Genomic DNA, 23,534 nt, shown 5'->3' on the forward strand with positions numbered 1-23,534 from the left:
CTGCTTCTTATGATTTGTGTCAGTTGTTCCCTCTGGCAGAATGTTCTTCTAGGTATCCAGGTGGCTCACGACCTGAACAACCTTTCTGCCATTACTCTGTCCTCTTCCTGTGTTTTTTTTTCTCTTAGTTACATGTATTAGATATATTCCACACATTTATTTTGTCTGAGTCCTTTTCACTTGACTGTAACTTTCAAAATAATAGAAATACTGTCTTTGTTTCCTCCTATATTCTCAGCAAAAGCAGCTTAATGTTTTGTAGGGACTCCATATATATAGGTAGAATTAGTTGGATTGACTGTTGTTAGCAGAACTGAATTTTAGAATCCATCTGGTTCAGGCACCTGATAGATCAGAGGGCCAGAGTCTTGAGAGCAGAACTCTTACTTGCAGATCTCAAAGCTAGTTTGTCAGACTTAGAGTTGGCAAATATTGACTGCCACTTCCGTGACAGTCCCTAGCTTGTTGGAGTTTTGTGTTAAAATTACATTTGGTAGTGTTTTCTCCATCCTAAATAGTTTCCTCTAGAGGGTCTTTGTAGGAAATATAGAGGGGTGCTTTTTCACAAAAATGACTTTGCAAACCTGGTGTAGCTCTCTCTAATGTTCATGTTCCAATGGAAGAAACTAAAGTTCCCATTACCTTTCTGCTCTAACCCCTAGTGTTCCTCATTGGCATTATGACAGTTGCTGCTGGGAGCCTACATCATGATATTGGAAAATGGTTTCCATAACATAACCTGGGAACTCTTTTTCAGGCATTGAGATTTTGCTTTCTGGCCAAAGCAATTATATTCTGGTTCCTAAATGGTTCATTTGTTTGTAATTGATCAGCGTATGTGTGTGCAAGTGTATTCATGTTTTAATAGTGTTTTTTGGACTGTAGACAGCTTTGCTGTCTAGAGTAGGTTTTATTCCTAAGAGGACTTAGCAGAGGTTTTCAGCACAAAGGTACCCTCTCTGTGAGTCAGCTTATAATTTACAAGAAAGATTTTCATCAAATGGTATCAGTGAAATTTGTCTCTAATGTTACTTGTACTTAGTGTTAGTTATGTACCTGGTATATATTGTACTTATTTGACCAGATTTTGGCAATCTACGGCATTTAGGTTTGGCTTTTTTTAATCGAACATTTAGGTTTGAAAGGGAATATTTTGGGAAGGTTTTTGTAATTCAAAACATGAGGAGGCTTGCCAGTGGGGCTGTAGTTTCTAATTTTACTGTTTTAAATGGATAAAGACAAAGATGAAACTGTTCAGGAACTGAGAATTAGATATAACATTTCTAAACCCAGAAATCCTACTTTATTTATTTCAGTTCCTGAACAGTTTCATCTTTGTCTTTATCCATTTAATAGTGCCAGGCAATAAAGCATAGTAGCAAGCATTCTGATTCAAAACAGAAATTTTCTTTATTATTCTTTTCTTAAGCTATTTTTGTTTTGTTGTGTTGTCAATAAAAAAATAACAAATGCTTTGTTCTGGTTTGAGGTATCTGAAGAATAATACAGTTGTTATGAACTATGTTTTTATTGTCTTTCAGTTGAGCAACTGTGCAAGAAAAGTTCTGATTCACCCTCATTATTCAATTCACATATAGATTTGTGATTTAATTATGCAATAAGCAAGTGGTTTCATTATTTCCAGATACCACCCTACTGTTATTTAAAACAGAACACCACAGATGTGACTTATTGGTAAAATTTCTAAATGGCTTGACCTTTAAAAAGTTTCAGTACATATTTAATTTTTTTTCTTTATTAATTTTAGAGAGAGAAGAGGGAGAGAAAGATAGAAACATCAATGAGAGAGAACATCGAGTGGCTGCCTCCTGCAAGCCCTCCATTGGGGATCGGGCCCACAACCTGGACATATGCCCTGATCAGCAATTGAACCAGAGACCTCTTGGTGCATGGCTCGACACTCAACCACTGAGCCACACTGACTAGGCATTAAAAAAATTGTTTTTATTCTCTATTTTAGAGAGAGAAGAAGGGAGAGAGAGAGAGAAACATTGATGAGAGAGAACATTGATTGTTTTAGTCCTTTTTGCTTGTGTAAGTCATTGGCAAAAATGGCTAGACATGATGAGTCTATGACTTTTGGCAAAAGGGGTCCGTTTAATCAATGTGCATATAGAATTCTCAGTATCATATTGGGGAGGAAGAGGATAACCATAAATTCACAGTTGCCAATAATCTAAATCATAGAATTTCTTCTTTGTTTCTTTGGTTAGAAAGTTACCCTTCAGCACTTTGGAAAACATGACCATTGAAACCTTAATTCTACCAACCTGCTCCAAGGGTATTTTGATGAATATGTAGTAATACAGAATTCCATCACCATTATTTTTTATACCTTGTTGGTTTGCCCATTTACTTACATTTATTACTATGACTAGTTTAAGTTGTCATTATTTTCATACATACATATTTTTTATCAACTTATTTTTATTTAAATTACCATCCCTCTCCTTTTTGGCAACCATCATCAACTTGTTCTCTATATCTGTGTATTTGTTTCTATTTTATTTTGTATACTCATTTTGTTTTTAGATTTCACATACAAGTGAAATCATACAGTATTTGTCTTTCTCTGTCTGACTTAATTATACTTACCATACCATAATATCCTCCAGGTCCATCTATATTGTCACAAATGCAAGATTTCATTCTGTTTTATTGTTGAATATTTCCACGCGTGTGTGTGTATACACACATGTACAGATCTTCATCTATTTCTGGATGTCTAGGTTGCTTTCATATCTTGGCTCTTACTAGTAATGCTGCTATGAACATATATCTTTTCAAATTAGTGTTTCTGTTTTCTTTGGATAAATACCCAGAAGTGGAATTACTGGTTCATACAGCAGCTTTAATTTAAAAATTTTTAAGTCCACACTTGAGAATAAATTTTTACTGAATTTTGGGATGGAGGGAGGGAGGAGGAGACAGAGAAAGAGAAAGAAATATTGATCAGTTGCCTCTCATATGCACACCAACTGGGGATTGAACCCACGACCTAGATAATGTGCCTTGATCAGGAATCAACATAGCCTTTTTGGTGTGTGGGTCGATGCTCCAGCCAACTGAGCCACCTGGCCAGATATAATTATAATTTTTTAAGGAACCTTCATATTGTTGTCCATAGTGGCTGCACTGGTTTATAGTCCCACAACAATGTGTAAGTGTTCCCTTTCTCCACATATTCACCAACAGCTGTTCTTTGTTGTCTTGTTGATAACCATTCTGACAGGTGTGAGGTGATATCTCATTGGTGTTTTGATATGCATGTCCTTGATGATTAATGATGTTAAGCATCTTTTCATATGTCTGTGGCCATGTGTATGTTTTCTTTGGGGAAATGTCTCTTCAGACTCTCTGTCCATTTTAATTGGATTACTGTTGTTGCTGCTGTTTTGGGTATTAAGTAGTATGAGTTAACATATATAGCCTTTATTATGTTGAGATATATTCCATCTATGTCCACTTAGTTGAGAATTTTTATTTCAAAAAAATGTCAGATTTTGTTAAATGCCTTTTCTACATCTATTGAATTGATTATATGGTTTTTATGCTTCATTTTGTTAATGTATATATATTACATTGATTGAGTTGTAGAAGTTAAACCATTCTTGCATCCCTGGGATGAATCCCACTTGGTCATGGCCTATAATACTTTTAATGTGTTGTTGAATTACATTTGCTAATATTTTGTTGAGAATATTTGCATCTATATTCATCAAGGATATTGGCCAGTAATTTTTTTTGTAATGTTTTGTCTGGTTTTGGTATCAGGGTAATACTGACTTTGTAGAATGAGTTTGGAAGCCTTCCTATTCAATTTTTTGAACTAGTTAAGGAGGATAGGTATTTTTATTTGCATATTTAGTAGAATTTGCTTCTGAAGCTGTCTGGTCCTGGACTTTTATTTGTTTGGAGTTTTTTGATTACTGATTCAATTTCATTGTTAGTAATTGGTCTGTTTAGATTTTAATTTCTTCATGGTTCAGTCTTGGAAGGTTATATACTTGTAGAAGTCTACCCATTTCTTCTAGATTGTCAAATTTGTTGGTATATAAATGTTCATAGTATTCTTTAATGACACTTTGTATTTTTTAAATTATTTTTTATTTTTTAAATTTATCTTTGTTGTTGAAAGTATTACAGATTTCCCCCATCCCTCCAGTGATACCCTCTCTCCACCCTACTCCAGTCCCCTGAGTCTTTGTATTTCTGTGGTGTTCGTTATAACTTCTTTTACATTTATGGTGTTTTTTATATGAATCCTCTTTTTCTTGATAAGTTTGGCTAAAGGTTTGTCTATCTTGTTTACCTTTTCAAAGAACTAGCTCTTAGTTTTATCAGTCTTTTCTGTTGTTTGATTTCTATTTTGTTTATTCACATTCTGATCTTAACTATTTTCTTCTCTTGGGTTTTGTTTGTTTTAAAATTTTAAACTTGTGACTTTACTAAGCTCACTTAATTTTCCTAGTAGTTACTTGCAGATTCAATTATGTCTTAGTTTGTAAAATAAAAAATGAATATTGGCCTTTCCTCAACATTTATTATGAAAAAATTTAAACACCTAAGTTGAAAGAATTTTACAGTTAACATGCATGTGTCCACTACATACATTCTTCTATGAACATTTTACTGTTTATTCTACTTTCTATTCACCAGGCCATCTTATTTGTTGACACATTTTAAAGTAAATGCCAACATAAGTATTCTTCCCCCTAAAAGTCTTCATTTAGCATGCATTTTATTAAGTAGTTCTTATTTGTTCATATCATTTTTCTTTTGATGAAAAATTTTTCTAACAGTGTAATGCACACTTTAAAAAATATTATACCAGTTGCTGACCTTAAGAAAGGCATATACCTGTGCAACCCAAAAGCTGTGATAAAGCTAGAAAGCTGTCATCCCAGAAATTTGACTGATGCCCATTCCCAATCAGTTCCCTACAAACTTTTGTTCTTGTTTTTGAAGAACATGGATTTTTTTGACATGTTCATGAATTTTTATTTAAATTGAATCATACAAGTATTCTTTTGAGTAAGGTTTTCTTCATCCAGTGTAATGTTTTTGAAACTCAGCTGTGCTCTTGCATGAGTCACTAATTTCTTGTTGTTGAGTAGCATTGTTTGTCCATCACTTGTTGGAAACTTGGGTGGTTTCTAGTTTGTGTCATTATGAACAGCTGCTATAAAGAGTGTTCTACAAGTGTTTTGGTAGACATGTGTGTTCAGCCCTTTTGGGTGAGTCATTAGAAATTGGAATTGCTGGGTCATAGGGTTGGTATATATTTAGTTTTATAAAATGTTGTCAGACCTTTTACCAAAGTGGCTGTACCATTTTTTTTTTTTATCCTCACCCGAGGACATTTTTTTTTCTCTTTTGATATTTTGTTCAGATAGAGTGGGAGGGGGGGGGAGAGAGAGAGAGAGAAACATCTATGTGAAAGGGACACATCGAGTGGTTGCCACCCACACGACCCAACCAGGGCCGGGGACAAACTGCAACTGACGTACGTGCCCCCAGCGGGAACCGAACCTGGGTTTCTCCAGACCGCAGGGCAACGCTTTAACGCTGAGCCAAACTGGCCAGGGCAGTGGCTGTACCATTTTAAAATCCTACCAATGATGTATGAATTTCCCATTTACTCACCATTGGTGTTTTCTTATTTTAGCCATTCTAATGGATGTGTAGTAGTATCTCATTGCTTTTTAATTTGCATTTGCCTCATAAATGATGATGTTCATCACTTTTTAATGTGTTTACTGGCACTCATATACTTTTGGAAATGTGTGATCAAATCATTTGCCCACTTTAAAATTAAAATTGGTCTTTTCATTATCGAATTCTAAGAATTTCTTATTAGTCTTACGGACCAATCTTTAGAAATATTTTTATGGATAGTATATCCAATTTATGGCTTGTTTACATATTTTTCAGCATTGTTTTTTGATAAAGCCTGGTTGGCTAATTTTTTTTTTATGGTTATTGTTTTTTGTGACCTAAAGCACCATAGCCTACCCCTGAGTAACAAGGATGATGATGTATATTTTGCTCTAAAAGCTTCATAGTTTTAATCTTTACAATTAGGTCTTTAATACATCTTGAATACATAATTTCTATGTATTTAGGTTGTGATAAGGTTTCTGGTTCATTTCCTCTTAGCTGCTTCCTGGGATATAAGACAAAAGTTGTGAGAGATTTTCTTTTTTTGTTCAGATAGAGTGGGAGGGAAAGAGAGGACAAGAGAGAGAGAGAAACATCGACGTGAAAGGGACACATCGAGTGGCTGCTACCCGCACGAGCAACCAGGGCCGGGGACAAACTGCCCTTAGCGGGAACCAAACCCGGGTCTCTCCGGACCGCAGGCCAACTCTCTAACCGGCCAGGGTGTGAGAGATTTTCTATACCACCTGTTTTGAAATTTCTAGATATCATCCTGATCATTGTGGATATTTTTTTTACCCCTAACATCAACCCTGGGTTGCTGACTTTGCCTCTGAGCGACAGTCCAGCCAGTGAGGGCTTAGAGAATTCAAATTTAATTTTGCTCTAGTTACCTGAATTCTTTTGCTGGACTGATAGGGGCCTAGATTATTAGGATAATGAGCACTTAATTTGTACTACTGCTCATTGAGTTTCCTACAGGGCCCATGATGGCCAAAGTGGGAGATGTGGATGTATGTAAGCTACATAAAAACACCCTTATTGCTCATGTACCTGGCCCACTCTTGCAAAAGGTCTGGATGTGGATAGGGTATGATTGGTGAACCGATAAAAATAGCTACTGTAACAGGAACACCAATTTTGTGGTAGTGGAGGGAGGGAGCAGGTCACCTGGGGCTGCAATACATCACACTTCAGGAAGTACTGGAAAGGGAGAGACATTAATATCTTTGTCTTTCAGAACTGCTCCTGGAATCTTCCTCAGTAGTGGAAAAATCTTGGTATAGTTCTCTCAAATTTTTGAAAGGCACTTACATATAACTTTTGGATCTGTTATTCCTGACCAGAATACTCCAACTGTTTGGTGTATTCCTTGTAACCATACTGAGACATCTTATCAGAAGCAGCATAGGATGGCTTCAGCTTCTGCACCTGCCACACAGAATACCTTTTAACACCTCTAGAGGTTGCTCACCCCCATTCTCATAGCCCTCACTGTTATTTCATGGTGCGGATGAATGCTACCTGGATGGTTGGGTGGACAAGCGGGACAGGTTGGACTGGCTGCTCTGAGGCAGTCTCTCCAAAAACAAGGACGAGACAATTATTTGAATGAGCTCTAGTTTATAAGCCCTATAGCCAGCTGGAAAGCTGTGTTGTGGCACTGTTACCCTGTATCCCCATGATAGGGGGCCCACTTAAAGGAACACCAGTGGTTGTGAACAACTCTTTCTTGGACCAACATGGGTATCATTGGGGCTGTACTTGTATGAAAACCAGATATTAACATGTCTCCCTCCCACAAACATGGTGACTTGTCCCATAGGGGTGGTCATCAAAAACCTTAAAATGTTTAAGGAAGGCCCTGGCCTGTTTGACTCAGCGGTTAGTGCATTGCCCTACTGTCCAGAGAGACCCGGGTTCGGTTCCCACTAAGGGCACATACCTCAGTTGCAGTTTGTCCCCGGCCCTGGTTGGATCATGTGGGTGGCAGCCACTCAATGTGTCCCTTTCATGTCGATGTTTCTCTCTCTCTCTCTCTTCCTCTCTCTCCCTCCCACTGTCTGAACAAAAAATATAGGAATGTCATCGGGTGAGGATTAAAAAAAAAAAATTAAGGAAGAACAGTCAGTAAGTCATATAGCCCTCATAAGATTGTGATAGTCTCTCCAAAATGAGGAAAATCTCAATTTCTGGGCAAATTCCTAGAGTGATAATTCCCTTACTGTGTATATGCATCCTGCAAGCCCAACAATGAGAACCATAGAAAAGGTGGTAGGAAATTTGTCCCCGACTTTCTCTGAAGCAAGCAGTGAAAACATCTTGGCTCTGTAAGATATTCATGCCATCCGTAGCTCACTGGGCAGGGTTTTACAGATGATAACATTGCTATGGATTTCCTTCTTGTGGGTCAAGACAGAGTTCATGCAGTTACTAATGGCAGCCTTTTGTATCTGCCCCAGAGCAAGAGTAAAAGTCAGTGCAGACACTTAACACTGAAAGCCATCTGGCTTTCTGAGATAGACTCTGATGGTTTATGGGATTTGTTCAGCCTGCTGGTTCCAGGACACTGGGAGGCATGGTTTAGGGCAAGATTGCAGTGTGGCTTAGCCTGGTGCTTTAATTAAATGTTGTATGAGACAGATTGAATGGGTTTGGTCCCAGCCTCTGGTCAGGTTGATCAGAGTAGCTGATGAGTGGTATACTGAGGGAGAATTTCCAGAAGCCAGCACAGTGTAGAAACAGGAGTAGATATGGATGAGAGGCAATTCTGTAGAGATTTCTTACATTTTTGTATGTCTTGGGAGCAGATACTGTGACTGCATTAGTTCTAAATTATCTTTTCAATACTGTTGGTGCAACAAACAGTCCTGGAGACAAATCAGATCTTAGGGTAGATTTGCTTACAGCTTTGGATGATAGAAATGTGACAGGCATGCTAACTTACCATTACAGAGATTTGGGTTTCCAAGCCAAGGATTCCTCTCCTGTAATGCAACCTACTGCATGAGCCATGTCACCTGGCCCTCCTTATATTGCCCTATAGGAATTGGGGCTCAGGTAACTGGCACAAATGCAGATACTCAGACAATTGCTACTGCTATGAGTAATAAAAGTATTTGTTCTCTGATGAGGAAGCCTTGTATTTTATCGGCATCAATGAAAATGTTGAAACGCTAACTTGGTAGTTTGCAGATATGTAAAATTTCAGGTCTTTTGTGGTTCTTGAAGGTTTGTTGCCCCCCCCCCCCCCAATTTTTTTCAGCTCTTGTTCCTCTGAAAACAGCTTAAAAAATTAATTCACATACCAAACAGTTTACCCATTTAATTTTTTTTTAACTGATTGTTGAGAGAGAGGTAGGGAGAGGGAGAGAGAGACAGAAACATCAATGAGAGAGAACATAGATTGGCTGCCCCTTGCAAATCTCCCTCTAGGGATTTGGCCCACAACCTGGGCATGTGCCCTGACTAGGAATCCAATTGGCAACCTTTTGGTATATGGGTCAGTGTTCAACAGTGAGCCACACTGGCTGGGCCAGTTCACCCATTTAAATTGTACAGTTCATTGGCTGTTTGTTTATACAGTGTCGCATCCATTATCAAGTCAATTTTAGAACATTTCATCACCTAAAAAAGAAACCCATAGTCATTATCTGTCACCCACTTATGCCCTGACCTCCACAGCATTTCTTTCCCACTTCTTACCACCCCCAGTCCTAAGTAACCACTTACTTGCTTTCTGTCTCTAAAATGGCCTATTCTGGCCCTGGCCGGTTTGGCTTAGCAGTTAGAATGTCAGCCTGCGGTCCAGAGAGACCCAGGTTCGATTTCTGCTAGGGGCACGTACCAAAGGAAAAAAAAAATAAGGCCTATTCTGGACATTTCTTAAAAACTGAACCATGTAAGTTTTTTGTGTGTGTGACTGGATTCTTTTATTTAGAATCATGTTTACAAGATCAATCTGTTGTTTTAGTATGTGTCAGTACTTTCTTTTCATAGCTGAATAATAATTCCCTCACATGGACATATAATTTGTTAATCTGTTCGCCAGTTGATGGACATTTGGGTTATTTCTATCTTTTGACTATTAAGAATAATGCTACTATAAACCTTTATGTACAAGTTTAGATGGGGACAGAGGTTTTTCTTTCTCTTGAGTAGATATCTAAAAGTGAAATTGCTGGGTCATATGGCAGCTATATTTAACTGTTGGAGGGTCTGCCAGACTGTATTTCAAAGTGGCTGTACCATTTTACATTCCCATAAGCAGCATACGAGGGTTCCAGTTTCTCCACATACTTGCCAACATTTGTTATCTATTTTATTATAGCCATCTAGTGGGTATGAAGTGGTATCTCTTTGTGGTTGTGGTATGTGTTTCTCTCATTGCCAATGCTATTGAGTAACTTTTCATGTTCTTATTGGCCATTTGTATATCTTCTTTGGGGAAAAGAAGCTGACTTGTCTTTTTATTATTACTGTAAGCCTTTTTGTATTCTCAGTACAAGTTGCTTATCAAATACAATTTGCAAAATTTTTTCCCATTCTGTGGGTTGTTTAGGTGCTGTTTGTTGCAGCAGAAATTTTTTAAATTTTGATGTCCACTTATTTTTCTTTTGTTACTTTTACTTTTGGTGTAATATCTATGAACCATTGCCTAATACACTTTTAAGAGTTTTGTAGTTTTAACTCTTACATGTAGATCTTTGATCCATTTGAGTTGAATTTTGTATATGGTGTGAGATAAGAGGCCAAGTTGATTCTTTTGCATATGGAATCTAGTTATCCCAGCATCATTTGTTGAAAAATTATTCTTTTTTTCATTGAGTGGTCTGGCTACCCTTATAGGGAATCATTTGAACTCTATATGCAAAGGTTTATTTCTGGGCTGTCTATTGGTTTGGAGAACCACATTACTTTATTTGAAAGAATGGTACAAATGAAAAGATGTAAGTGGATGATTTGGTACAAGTTATAAAAAAGGTAAAGGTAACTAACTCCAAAAATGCACAAATTGCTTTGCTGAACAAGGAAGTCACCCCCGCGGCTATGGGAAGTTAGCCTAAAGTTTAGCTCTCATAACTGTCTCCCAGGGTGTGCTTGCCAAAGAAATACGCTGCCATGCCAGTTTCAGGGGCCCCCAACCTGCGCAAGTTGGTTATGTGATCACCCAGTTCTTTGATGGATTTCACCTGCTCATTCAGAGAGTAAGTCTCGATGAAGTCACACAAGTGAGAGTCATTTTTGTCAGAGGCCCATTTGTGCAAGTCCAATAGTGACTAATTCACACTTTTTTCCAAGTGTAATTCACACTCCATGGCATTCAGCCCATTCTCTCAATCATCACGATCTGGTTTCTTGATATCCTGAAGGAAGATTTGGCCACCTTGTTGGTTCTGCAGCTTCATCAGTTTCTCGGCATGTTCCCTCTCCTCATGAGATTGGTGAAGAAAATATTTGGCAAAGTTCAAAGCCACATCATCGGTGTCAAAGTAGTCAGACATGGACAGGTCGGAAGAGTAGAGTTCCAAGTTGATCTGGCGGTTGATGGTGGCCTCCAAGTCCTAGTGGTAGTTCTGGCGCACCTGTGAAGTGGACGCGGTCTCATCGTGGTGGACAGCTAAGGAGAGATGGCTGTGCAGTGCTGGAGCGGGGGGCAGGGGCCTTGGGGGCTCTCCCAGGGTGCTGTGAGGAGGTGGTGGAAAGCTGGATCTGGGCTGCTGGCTGGGGTGGGTTGAGCGTCCAAGCATTGTTGAAGCAGGAAACCACAGCAACTCTCAGCAAAGAGTGTCACTTTCTATTCTATTCTATTGATCTTTATGCCACTTACACAGTGTTTTGATTACTGTAGCTTTATAGCAAGTTTTGAAATCTAGAAATGTGAATCCTGCAACTTTATTGTTCTTTTTTAAGGTGGTTGGTCTTCCTTTTGAAAGGGATATTCTGAGTCCCTTGTAATTCCAGATGGATTTGAGGATTAGCATGCCAATATCTACTCCTCCCCCAAATCAGCTGGAATTTTAGTAGAGATTACACTAAATCTAGATCAGTTTGGGAAGTATTGTAATATTAACATGGTCACATCTCTTGATCTATGATTGTGCAGTGTCTTTCCATTTTAATTAGGTCTTTACTTTCTTTCACCAATGTTTTGTAGTTGAATGTTTCTGTGTAAAAGTCTTGGACCTCTTTTATTAAATCTATTCCTAAAAGTTGTTTTTCCTTTTGAAGCTTTAATAAATGGAACTGTTTTCTTAATTTCATTTTTTTTTATCACTGATACTGTTAACAGTTGATGCAGTATACTACTGAATACATTTATTTTTATATTTTGAATTTTGTGGCCTGTGATGTTACTGCACTTGTTTGTTAGTTCTAATAGTTTTTTATTGGTCTCCTTAACATTATTCTATATTGATCATAACATCTGCTAATAGAGGTACTTTTACTTCTTTCTTTTCTATCTGGATGCCTTTTTATTTCTTTCTTGCCTAATTACCCAGATAGAACTTTCATATAATGTTGCATAGAAGTGGGGTCTTGTTTCTGAATTGGGTGGTGGATTGAAGTGGGGGTGGTTAAGTCATTCACCATTTTCTAGATGCTTTTTATGAGGTTGAGGAAATTTCCCCTATTCCTAGTTTGTTGAGTGTTTAATTGATCTTTCTGCATCTACTGAGATACATGACCCCCCCCCCCCCATTCTATTGATGTAATATATTACATTAATTAATTTTCAGATGTTAAATCAACCTTGCATTTCTGGTATTAATCCTTCTTGGTCGTGATCATTGTTATTTATTGCTAGATTCAATTTGTTAGTATTTTGCTGAGGGTTTTTGTGTTCATATTTATAAAAGACTCTGATCTCTAGCTTTCTTTTCTTGGGTCTTGGTTTTGGTATCAAGGTAATACTGGCCTCACAGAATGAGTTGTGAAGTGCTCTCTTTCATAATTATTGGAAGAATTTGTGAAGAATTGGTGTTAATTTTTAAAAATTTGGTATAATTTACCAGGGAAGCTATTCGCTTTTCTTTGTGAGAAGTTTTTGATTACGAATTTAATCTTTTTTTAAAAAATATTTTTATTGATTTTTAGAGAGAATGGAGAGGAAGAGAGAAAAAGAAACATCAGTTAGCTGCCTCCTATACACCCCTTACCCAGGATCAAGCTTGCTCGCCAGGCATGTGGCCTGACCAGGAAATGAACCAGCAACCTTTTGGTGGAAGGATGAAGCCTGATCAACTGAACCAGGGCATGAATTTAATCTTTGAATTTGTTATAGAGCTATTCATATTTTCTTGAATGAGTTTCAGTAGTTTGTGTTCGTTTTTTGGAAATTGTTTATTCACCTAAGTTATCTAAATCATTGGCATGCATATATATGCATGCACACACACACACACACACACACTTTTTTTTTTTTTTTAACTCTTGGTAGTCTTTGTTATACCCGGTAGCTCTCCCTCCCACAAGCATATGTTATATGCACCAGCTCTGGATACTGGATTTATTTTTATTGTTACTTGCTTGGTGGTTTGATTTGTGTCTTGGCTAGACTACTTTAGCGGTCTATGTCCCCTACTTTGTGAAGCGTTGATGTGACTCCTAGAGGTCACAGCTTTGGATGAGCACACAGTTGACCCTGGGATGACAGTGGTTTGAGTAGGGTTCTCTTTGACTGACTTTTCCCCTGATCTCTCTAAGCTGCTGGCTTTATTTGGTATTATAATACCTAGCCATTTATACCCCACTAATTACTCTAATTGTTTTTAACAATACCTGATACATAAATTGCTCAGAAGTCTGATCCAATTGCATTTAGCGGTAGTTGTTTGTTTGTTTGTTTGTTTTATTAATCCTCACCCAAGCATATATTTTAAATTGACTTTTAGAGAGAGTGGAAGGGAAGGAGGGAGGGGTGGGGGATAGAGAGAAACATCAATGTGAGAGAGCACATTGATAGTTGCCTCCCATGTGCGCCCTGACTGGAGCTGGGGATTGAACCTGCAACCCAAATACATGCCCTTGACTGGGAATTGAACCCACAACCCTTCAGTGTACAGGCTGATTCTTTAACCACTGATCCACACCAGCCTTGGTAGGCAGGAGTAGTTTTTGAGACCGAGATTTGTTCTTATCCCAGTAAGGATCTTCTGTGCTGTTGTCTCTTTACCTGGTTCTCCTTGGTGAACTAGGTGAGTTGTGGTTTAGCTTGTTGCTCTTAATTATCAGTTTCAAGAACATCCTTAGGTTTAAACTTCTCCACGCTCTGTCTCAAACTAAGTCATATCTCTTTTATGGATAACCTCTCCCCCAGGCAAAAATCTCTGAACCACTAGTCTGGGTGCCAGGTAGAATGATAGCCTTTGGTCTTCTCAGCTTGCCTTGCCCAACATTGAATCTCTCCCTGATGAGTGAATTGGGACAAGAACAGTCAAAGCCCCAGTATTTTTTTCCTGTCACCTCTGGGGTAGAGCCTCTTTATGAGTAGGGGCAAGGTTAAGGAAAGGAGCCCCTGACCTCTCCATCATAGTCATCAGGGATTTTGCCTCTTCTTTTTTGAGTCAGGGAGAGGGAATGCTGGTGGCCTGTCTCTCCTGGTAAGATATGATAAGCCTTGATTGGGAGCTAAGAGGAGAGAGCCCATATTCTTGGCTATACTCACCCAGAGTGAGCTGCTGTCACTCTGAACTGGAGGATAGGGAAAGAAGGAAGTGGATCATGGCTCAAAAGTTACCAACTTTTTTTGTTCTTATCAAGTGTTAGTAGATTTTTGCTCCATGGCCTTGGGACAATTTTCAAAGGTTTTAGTTTTAGTTCATTTTTTTTTTAGTAGTTTCACCAGCTTTGCATGGTTTTGGGGGGAAATGTGTCTACAGTGCTTTTAAGCATATATATTTTTTAAATATCTTTTTGTTGATTTTAGAGGTAGAAGAAGGGAGAAGGGGAGGGAGAGAGAGAGATACATCTATTGACTGCCTCCTACCTGCTCCCTACTGGGGGTCAAACCAGCAACCTGGCATGGGCCCTAATGGGAATTGAACCGGCAGTCTCTTGGTACATGGGACGATATTCAACCAACTGAGCCCCACCTGCCTGGGCTTTAAGCATATTTTGTAATGGAAGTCTGAGTTGACAGTTTTTTCTTCATTGGCTTTCTCCTGGCCTTCATCATTGTGGTCCTGTGTGTACAGTCAGCCCTCATTTATCGCGGTTAATCAGTTCCCGACTCTACCACAATAAATGAATTTTCGCGAAATAGGATTCTTTATTGATCTATAGTCGTCCCTCACCACTTAGTGCTTCGACTTTTGTGGCTTCACTAAAACCACGATAGAGTGAAGCCACGAAGTCAAGCGCGAAGTGCGAAGTGGTGAGGGACGACTGTAAAACCTTCTCCTCCCATCCTCAACTCACTTGGCTGGTATGTGTTTTTCTTGATTTTTTGTTTGTTTGCTTTTTTTTTTTTTTTTTTTTTTTTTAAGTATAACTATGGTGATCATTGGAATGGTTTGTGTTGAACATCTACTTTCCTTGGAGAATCTGAAATGTTAATACATGCTTGGCAGAGGGTGCCTATGTGACCAACCCCCAGTAAAAATCATAGATATAGAATCTCTAATGGGCTTCTCTGGTAGAGAACAATTTGCACATGTTTCGACAGTTTGTAGCCAGAGGAACGAAGGCACATTCTGTGTGTCTCCACTGTGTGAACCCATGTAAGCTTGCAGTTGGTTTTCCCCAGACTTGATCTCATGTGAGTTATCCCCTTGCTTATTTTGCTTAATATCCTTCCACTGTAATAACTTATTGCCATGAGTGGGACTGGATGCTGAGTCCTGGGATTCCTCCTAGTGAATCATCAAAATTGGTGCGGTTTGGGTGCTCCCAACACACCAACTATTGCTTTCCACTGGCCTGGTGTAGTTCAGGAGTCTGCCAAGGACTTGAAGGGGTTGATATGTTGTTTGGTGGGGGGCTCGCCCTTCCATGAGGCCCTTCTGTCTGTGATCTCCTCTTTAGATTTCTAGCCTCTCTGTCAAATTCTGATTCGGCCTTCTGGCACTAAAGCCTGTAAGACTGCACTTTCTGCCTGAATTCTATCAGCAGCAGTTTAGGGAACACTGAAGTCATTGGGTTCCTTTGTTTTAAGGGTCCAGTCTCCTTGGTTTCAGGCTCTTGGTTTCTTTCTAGTGCTGTCAGATAGTTATGTTTATATTACTCCTCTATTTCTGGCAGTAGAACTACATATCTGCCTGTTTTCTTACTAGTTAGCTGTTTTTAAGTTAAGGCAACTTTCAAATGGCTGATGAAAAATGGATCTTCCTCATCTAAAGAGCTGTTGCTTTTCTGAGGTCCACCAGAATTCTTTGATATAAGCAGGGTTTTAATTTACTTATTTTTCCATAGTGATGTTCTGTTCCACATTATTCAGCCATTGGTATAAGACCCAGACCTGAGAAAAGCTTTCATCATTGCTTGTGGTTTCAAAGTTATCCTGGCAGCCTATTTCCGTTGTTCTGTGAGGAATCTTAGCAAGTATTAGCTACCAGTATGGATGCTGACACAATTATTGATGCTGATACAATGTGACAAACTTTTTCTGCTATGATTATTTTGCAACTTTGCTCTTTTTCTTGTAAGCAAATATATTTACATGCCTTGCCCTGGCCAGTTTGGCTCAGCGGTTGAGCGTTGGCCTGCGGACCAGAGAGTCCCGGGTTCGGTTCCCGCTAGGGGCACATACCACACACACACACACACACACACACACACACACACACACTATATATATATATATGCCTTGCCTAATATTGTTTCTCAGACTGTTTGGTATTTTAACTACAACAAAGACAGTTACCCTTTCTTCTTTCTGTTGCTGAGCTCTTTAACCAGTATGGGCTTCTCCATCGTTTTTTTTGTTCATGTGTTAGCGAACCTTTTGTCCATCTTTTTATTTCTGTCTTCTGCGACCCTGTAGCACATTTCTGCACATTCCTGGGCCTAGAGAGATACCGGACTGTGCTCTGAGGTAGGTAAAATGGGATTGGTGTTTTGAATGATGCTTTTTGATTAATTATACTGCTTTGCAAACCATCTGGTTTTATTTGTTTCACATTTTGGTTTTTAAGATTGAGTTTTAGAAGAAAATTCTAACAAAGAGAACTTTGGTCAGTTTACTTAGCCACTGGTACTCACACAAAAGGGTGTTACGATTTGAATTTTCCGGAATTTTACTCCACAATGATTGTGGGTAACATTGCAAAACAGCACCTAGGTTATATGGATGAGATGTTCATGCCCTTCTTCATTTTGTCTTGGTTTTTAATAAAGATCTTAGTAGAAATGATCTGCAATTTTATACTTCTATTAAGAGTTCGATTTGAATAAAATTATTTGTATTGAAATTCTATAACTAGAAGTGGATACCTGCATATACACTTTGAGAAGGACAGTTTGTTGATACTGTTTTTTAGAAAGTTATATTGGTGGGAAGAAGAAGAACTCTAGGGGAAAGGACTGAAAACTTGAAGAAAGATCTATTTATCTGTCTTTTGGTTTTCCTCCCTCACCATGATAATTGTAGGAAATAATTTTAGGCTGCTTATGCCAGTAAAACATTTTGTTGAATTCAGGTGATAACTTTTTGTGGGAGATTAATTTATTTTAGCTACTCAGACTAGGAATCAATAGGACTTTACATTTAAGCTTTCGAAGGAGGGCATCTGTCCTTGTATGGGGGCTCTGGGGCTGTCCATGTCCCCAGTTTAGTGTGAAATTGGTAGTAGAGGCCTGTGATGGTTGCTCATAAGTTGAAAAATATCAAAAGTATAATATGCACTCCTATGTTCATAGCAGCATTGTTTATAATAACTAAGATTTGAAAACAGCCCAGGTGCCCATGAGTAGATAAAAAAGCTGTGGTACATTTACACAATGGAATATTATGCAGCTATAAAAAAGAAGGCTCTCTTACCCTGGAGAGCATTATGCTAAGCGAAATAAGCCAGTTAGAGAAAGACAAGTATCATGTGGTCTCACTTATTGGTGGAATCGAATGAACAAAATAAATTGACCAACAAAATAAGTCTGGAGGCATGGAATAGACTGACAAATCTCAGAAGGGAGGGGAGAATGGGAAGAGGTAAACCAAAGAACTTACATACTTATATGCACAGCCCATGGACACAGAGAATAGTGAGGTAAAGGCCTGGGGGGTGGTAGGGACTGGGCAGAGTGGGGAATAGGGGACATCTGTAATATATTCAATAATAAAAATACTACATATTTTAAAAAATACTAATAAAAATAAAATAGTACTATAATAAAAGTATAATATTTTATGGCACATGAAAATCATAAGATCCTAATCGTAGTGTCCATAAATCGTTTTTGTTGTTGTTGTTTTAAGACCATCTCATTTACATGTTGTCTGTGGCTGCTTTTATGCCACAATGGCAGAGTTGGGTGCCTGGTAGACCACATAAACCATGTGGTCCATTACATAATGTTTGCCAATCCCTGATCTAGTCTTTCCTCTGTTACGGCCTTCTTTCAATGTCCAAACAAAATCTGGCCACTGAGTATACAGAAAAGACAGCACATACCCTCACTGCAGCTGCTAAGCTGGTCCCTGTTGTACCTCAGTTAGGTTTCCTGAGAGAGAGGCAGAACTGGTGGGGCGGACTGGCAAGTGAAGGTTCCAGGGCGTCGGCAAAGATGCTCATCCTGCTTCATCAGCCCCCTGCTTCAGCTTTAAGGGAAAAGAAGAAAGGAAAACGGGGTACTCTGGTTTACTGCACTTTATGTTTCTGGAATGGAAATTGATTTAGAAAGAAAATAAGTATTACACATAGTTTTATCTTGACACAATCTCACCACTTGTTTTTAAAATTTTTAAATTATTTCTTCCATGAAATTGGTTTGCATGGAATTTTCCAGAAGTACCTTTTAAACTTAAATTGAAATACTTTCACCCTTATACATAGCTCTCCACAAGCAAAGGAACGGGTAGGGTGGGGAGATCACTTTCAAAGCTCTCCCTATTGTATTACGGATTATGTGGACTTGCATATGCAGATCTTACCTTATTTATTGACTCTGTGGAGATCTATTAAACATGAAATCTGCCATCTGCTTTAAAAAAAAAGGCCTTTCTTTACCCTTAATCCATTTTGAACGGGAGCAATAATGTGATTTAATTTTAGACTTTTTTTATAGTTAAGGGTTTCAATTCTCTATATCCTAGGTAAATTTATTTGAAGAATTTGGGTTTTTTGTTTTGTTCTATGTTTAACAAAACATAGGGTGGGATGTTCTCCCATCTCCAAAAGTGTCTATAGTACTCAATTAGCATGTGTTACTTTGAAACTAAATACATCATTATGTCATCTGACCTAATCTATAACTTTGCCAGAAATGTATTGATGTTCATGATAATTGATAGGCTTAAAACGTTGTGTCCTTAATTAAAGACCTATATGACTATAGCCCTCTACTTACAAGGTGCGGAGGTACATGCTGCCATTGGGGAAGTACACCAGTGGTTGTTATGTTAACTAGTGAAGTAATGAGATACTAAATATTTCTCCAATAACATGAGGACATTATGTCAAATATATCTTGTTCCTGTGAGTCATAGGTCTCTCATTTACATTTTAGGATGTTAAGGTAGTACAATTTGTCACAGTAATAATGTTTTACGGAAAGGTATAAATTTGATATGGGATGTATTGATCATCAGTTTCAAAGATTAACAGCATCTTCCTTTAAAGATGTTAGTATAAAATTAATTTAAAACCAAGATTTGAAGGTTAATAACCTAACCATTCTAGACTATTTTATTATCAATGAAGTATTATGTTTTCTGTTGACTTTTTAAATTTTAACTGAGTACTTCTAAAGGATACTTGGAAGAAACCATGTTTCCTCAGCAAGGCAGTTCCGCACCTCAGAAGGCTCTCAGCCATTTATAGGTTTGTGCATTTCCCACAGCCAATGGTATTGCTTGAATTCCTGTTGTTGGTAACCTATGGATGACTAGGCAAAAGGCTATGGGTGACTAGTACTGCTCTAGTCGTGACTGAAGTTCAACTCAGATGGTCGGGGTTTAATGTAAAAATAAAAAAAGAGCCCCCTTTGAATCACACAAAAAAAATTGCTACCTAATGCACATCCATATACTCTGAGCTTAAAATGTTAGCATTTTGTTTGACTTAATTTCAAGAAAATTGCAAAAATCACATATGTTCTGTTGTTACTTTTCTATTTTCAGATGATTTGACTCGGAAGAGAAAATCAATTTCACTATTGTGGTTTTTATTTTCATGTTTTCTTATTAAGCTTGTAATTTTAAGATTTTAATGTTTATACTCTTCTGTTTTCTTTTGTGAACAGGTAGAAAGGATCGTTGACAAAAGGAAAAACAAAAAAGGGAAGACAGAATATTTGGTTCGGTGGAAAGGCTACGACAGTGAGGATGACACTTGGGAACCAGAACAGCATCTTGTGAACTGTGAGGAATATATTCATGATTTTAACAGACGCCACACTGAAAAGCAGAAAGAAAGCACATTAACTAGAACAAATAGGACTTCTCCAAACAATGCTAGGAAACAGATTTCCAGATCCACCAACAGCAACTTTTCTAAGACCACTCCTAAATCACTAGTGATTGGCAAAGACCACGAGTCCAAAAACAGTCAGTTATTTGCTGCCAGTCAGAAGTTCAGGAAAAATACAGCTCCATCTCTCTCGAACCGGAAGAATATGGACCTAGCAAAATCAGGTATAAAGATACTTGTGCCTAAGAGTCCCATTAAGAGCAGGACCACAGTGGACGGCTTTCAGAGTGAGAGCCCTGAGAAACCAGATCCTGTTGAGCAGGGTCAGGAGGACACGGTGGCACCAGAAGTGGCAGCTGAAAAGCCGGTCGGAGCTTTGTTGGGCCCTGGTGCAGAGCGAGCTAGAATGGGGAGCAGGCCCCGAATACACCCACTAGTGCCTCAGGTGTCTGGTCCCGTGACTGCAGCCATGGCCACGGGATTAGCCGTTAATGGAAAAGGTGAGTGTCCAGGTGAGCAGCTCAGCAGACAACGTCCCTGTCAGCGGCCATAGACTCTTAACTCAGCACGTTTGGTGATTTTTTCAAAGGGTGCTCTTTCCTTCTGTGTTGGTCCTATTCTAGATGGCAGGGAATGTGCAGAGTCTATAACAGATGTCTACTATAACCTTTGAGAAATTTTGCTGGTTTCTCCTTTCTTGACGCTTTTGGGATTTCTCTCATAATCAGTACTGGTGAGCTCTATTTAATTTGCTGAAGCCACCTACCTTTATACATTTTAGATACAGAGTCTCATGTTAAGAATCTTAAGTGTAACCTGCACTGGACATGATCCTTATTTTGCTAACCTATTTAAAGAATCAAAAATGCCTTTCATTGAGGGTTTACCTAGTACCCCTTCTGCTGGATGCTGCAGCCTAGTTGATTGTACCATGACCTCCCCATCTCCTAAGACGGAATTAGCATGGGCAGCTTCCTTCCCTCCACTTCCCCATGTCTATCTAGCCACTTATTTGTATAGATTCTATTAAGTATTTCTCTAATAGTAAGCCCTACTTGCCCTCCCTTACTTTAGACTCCGGTGATTTCTTACCTGTCATAGCTTTCTAATTGCTTTCTGCGTTCTGCCTTTTGAGTATTCCCATCCATTCTTGAATAGGAGGAGGGACCACAGTTGCCAATCTGATTGTACCACCGTTGCTTTAGTTAGCAGGTATGCTCCTAGGTGTCTGTGTTGGACCCTCATCTACCTTTTTCACTCTATCTCTCCAAGTCAGTATTCCTACTGTCCCCTCTGCCAGGAGCATCACGCCTTCTCTGCTCCTTGTTTACCTGATCAACTCTGAACCTTTCTTCTAGTTCAGGGGCCAGCGGTTCCTGCATCCTTTTTTTTTTTTTTATCTCTAATGCTTTCCGTGTTGCAGATTGTAGTTTTCTCCTTACCTGTGTGTGTCTCCCTCAACTAACACTTAGTAGATAATGTAAAACGAAATAAAATGATCCTGATTTGTTTGGTGGAGCTGTTTTTCTCTAAAGAAAATTAATTTAAGACACTACTCTAACCATCTTACTGTGGTGCATCCAGGTTTTGGCTTAGGCCCTTGTGTAGCAGTGAAGAAATAAACAGAAATATGGGGTTTCCCTTTGGACAGTAAATTGCCATTTTGCTAGTATTAATTTTCAGATATACACTTTAGCCAAATGCTGCTCTTCTTCCCTACTCCAAAAGTTTTGCCTTTACCTGTGTAAAGTAATTTGCATGAGCTCATTTACAGAGTTGACTTTTCATATTGTTGACCTGCTCATGGATATAGTTTTCTCTTACTTTGTTGTAAATGAAGGACCATATAGGTTCAGATGTAGGAGAGACTTGATGAATCATCTAGTAGCAGCATGCTCTATTCTACAGATAGGGAAGTCGAGTCCAGAAAGTGTGATGTTCAGACAGAACTTAAGGCAGAGATGGAATCAGAATGTTTGTGAATTCTACTCCCATGTTTTTCTCAACATTGCAAGCAAACCTCTACTAGACAAAGGGACATCTACTTCTTTATTGATTACTTAGGGCAGGCCCTATGCTGGGCTCCAGGGCTACAAATAAAGACTGGGCCCCTGCTGTGACCCTCTGGGGCAGGGGTTGGCAAACTACAGCCTGTGGGCCAATCCCAGTGCACCATTTAGGGTTATAGGGACTATACGCTAAGAATGGTTTATATGCTTTATAATGTTTGAAAAAAATAAGTAGAACTATATTTCATGACACCTAAAAAATATATGAAATTCAAATATGTGTTCATAAGTAAAGTTTTATTAGAATACAGTCATAGTTATTTGTTTACATATGTTCTACGGCTGCTTTCCAGCCACAAGGATAGAGTTGAATATTGTGACCGAGACCTTATAACCTGCAGATTTAAAATGTTGGCAGTCTGACTCTTTACAGAAAAAGTTGGCTGATCTCTGCTCTAGGAAATCACAGCCCTGGGGCAGTTCAGTATTTTGTGTTTGTGTGTGGAGGGGGGGGGGGCAAGGGGATAAATAAGGCTTAGAAGATATGTGGTATCCCTTTGATTCTCCACAAAAGTTGTCTGTACCTACCTTTGTGGGGGGGGGCACAATTTTTTACTTTATTGACCTTTAAGTTTTCCGCATTCTTCCTTTGCTACACTTATGTAGGGTTGGCTACCATAGCAAAAACCTTCAGTTTTGTATATACTTCTATTAAAATAAGGAGCTGGTGACTTACTTGTGTTATTACTCTTTCCATTTCAAAAAATTAAATGCCCTTAAGGGTGGCTTTGGTTAAAACCACAAGGGAGGTGAAAGCATAAAACCTAAATTATTTTATCTTGTTCTTTGGAGTTAGGTATTTGGGGTTGGAATAACACTCTTTCCAAGGCCCTTGTGACAGCCTTTCTCTCCTGGCCCTGAGTCCCATATACTCTCTACCTACATGAGAGGAAGCATAGAAGCCACTCAGGAATGTTTTTAAGACAGTGGTGAATGACATCCCCAATTGCTGCAATCTAAATCAGGTTTGTTGATTCAGAATCGCACCTTCACCCCAGGAGCCTACAGTCGGAGTGTCATTTCTGAAGGAAATGCAATGGCAAAAACAAATGGTGTCTTAGACAACTTGGCCACCTTCCAAAAAGCCTTTGCTTCCCTTCACCCTTTCCCTTTTTTAGAAAGTTGCCTTTGTTGTTCCTTCAATTGAGTGTAAGCTCCTAGAAGGGATTTTGTATTGCCAGGGCTAAACCGTACTGTGTCCAGAGTGGTGCTTATG

At 38.8% G+C, this 23,534-nt stretch overlaps 1 protein-coding gene across 6 annotated transcripts in view; it reads left to right on the plus strand.

Annotated features, from left to right (window-relative positions):
* CDYL (chromodomain Y like) overlaps window positions 1-23,534 on the plus strand; it is a 243,172-nt gene that overhangs the window by 84,763 nt on the left and 134,875 nt on the right. Inside the window, exons 1-2 of one of the 6 annotated variants that reach the window (XM_036257544.1) lie at window positions 20,647-20,749; window positions 23,115-23,283. The exons of 1 other annotated variant lie outside the window; for it this stretch is intronic. Coding sequence is in view for 1 of the 5 variants with exons in the window: in XM_036257540.1 (XP_036113433.1) it covers window positions 20,455-20,749 (295 nt within the window). In the remaining 4 variants the exon portion in view is untranslated. Of the gene's footprint in view, window positions 1-20,340; window positions 20,750-23,114; window positions 23,284-23,534 lie in introns of those variants that run through there. 4 more of the 6 variants (XM_036257540.1, XM_036257539.1, XM_036257537.1 and 1 more) reach the window with 4 other exon arrangements.

This window comes from Molossus molossus, unplaced genomic scaffold, assembly GCF_014108415.1.
Source record: "Molossus molossus isolate mMolMol1 unplaced genomic scaffold, mMolMol1.p scaffold_m16_p_12, whole genome shotgun sequence".
Taxonomy (NCBI): domain Eukaryota; kingdom Metazoa; phylum Chordata; class Mammalia; order Chiroptera; family Molossidae; genus Molossus; species Molossus molossus.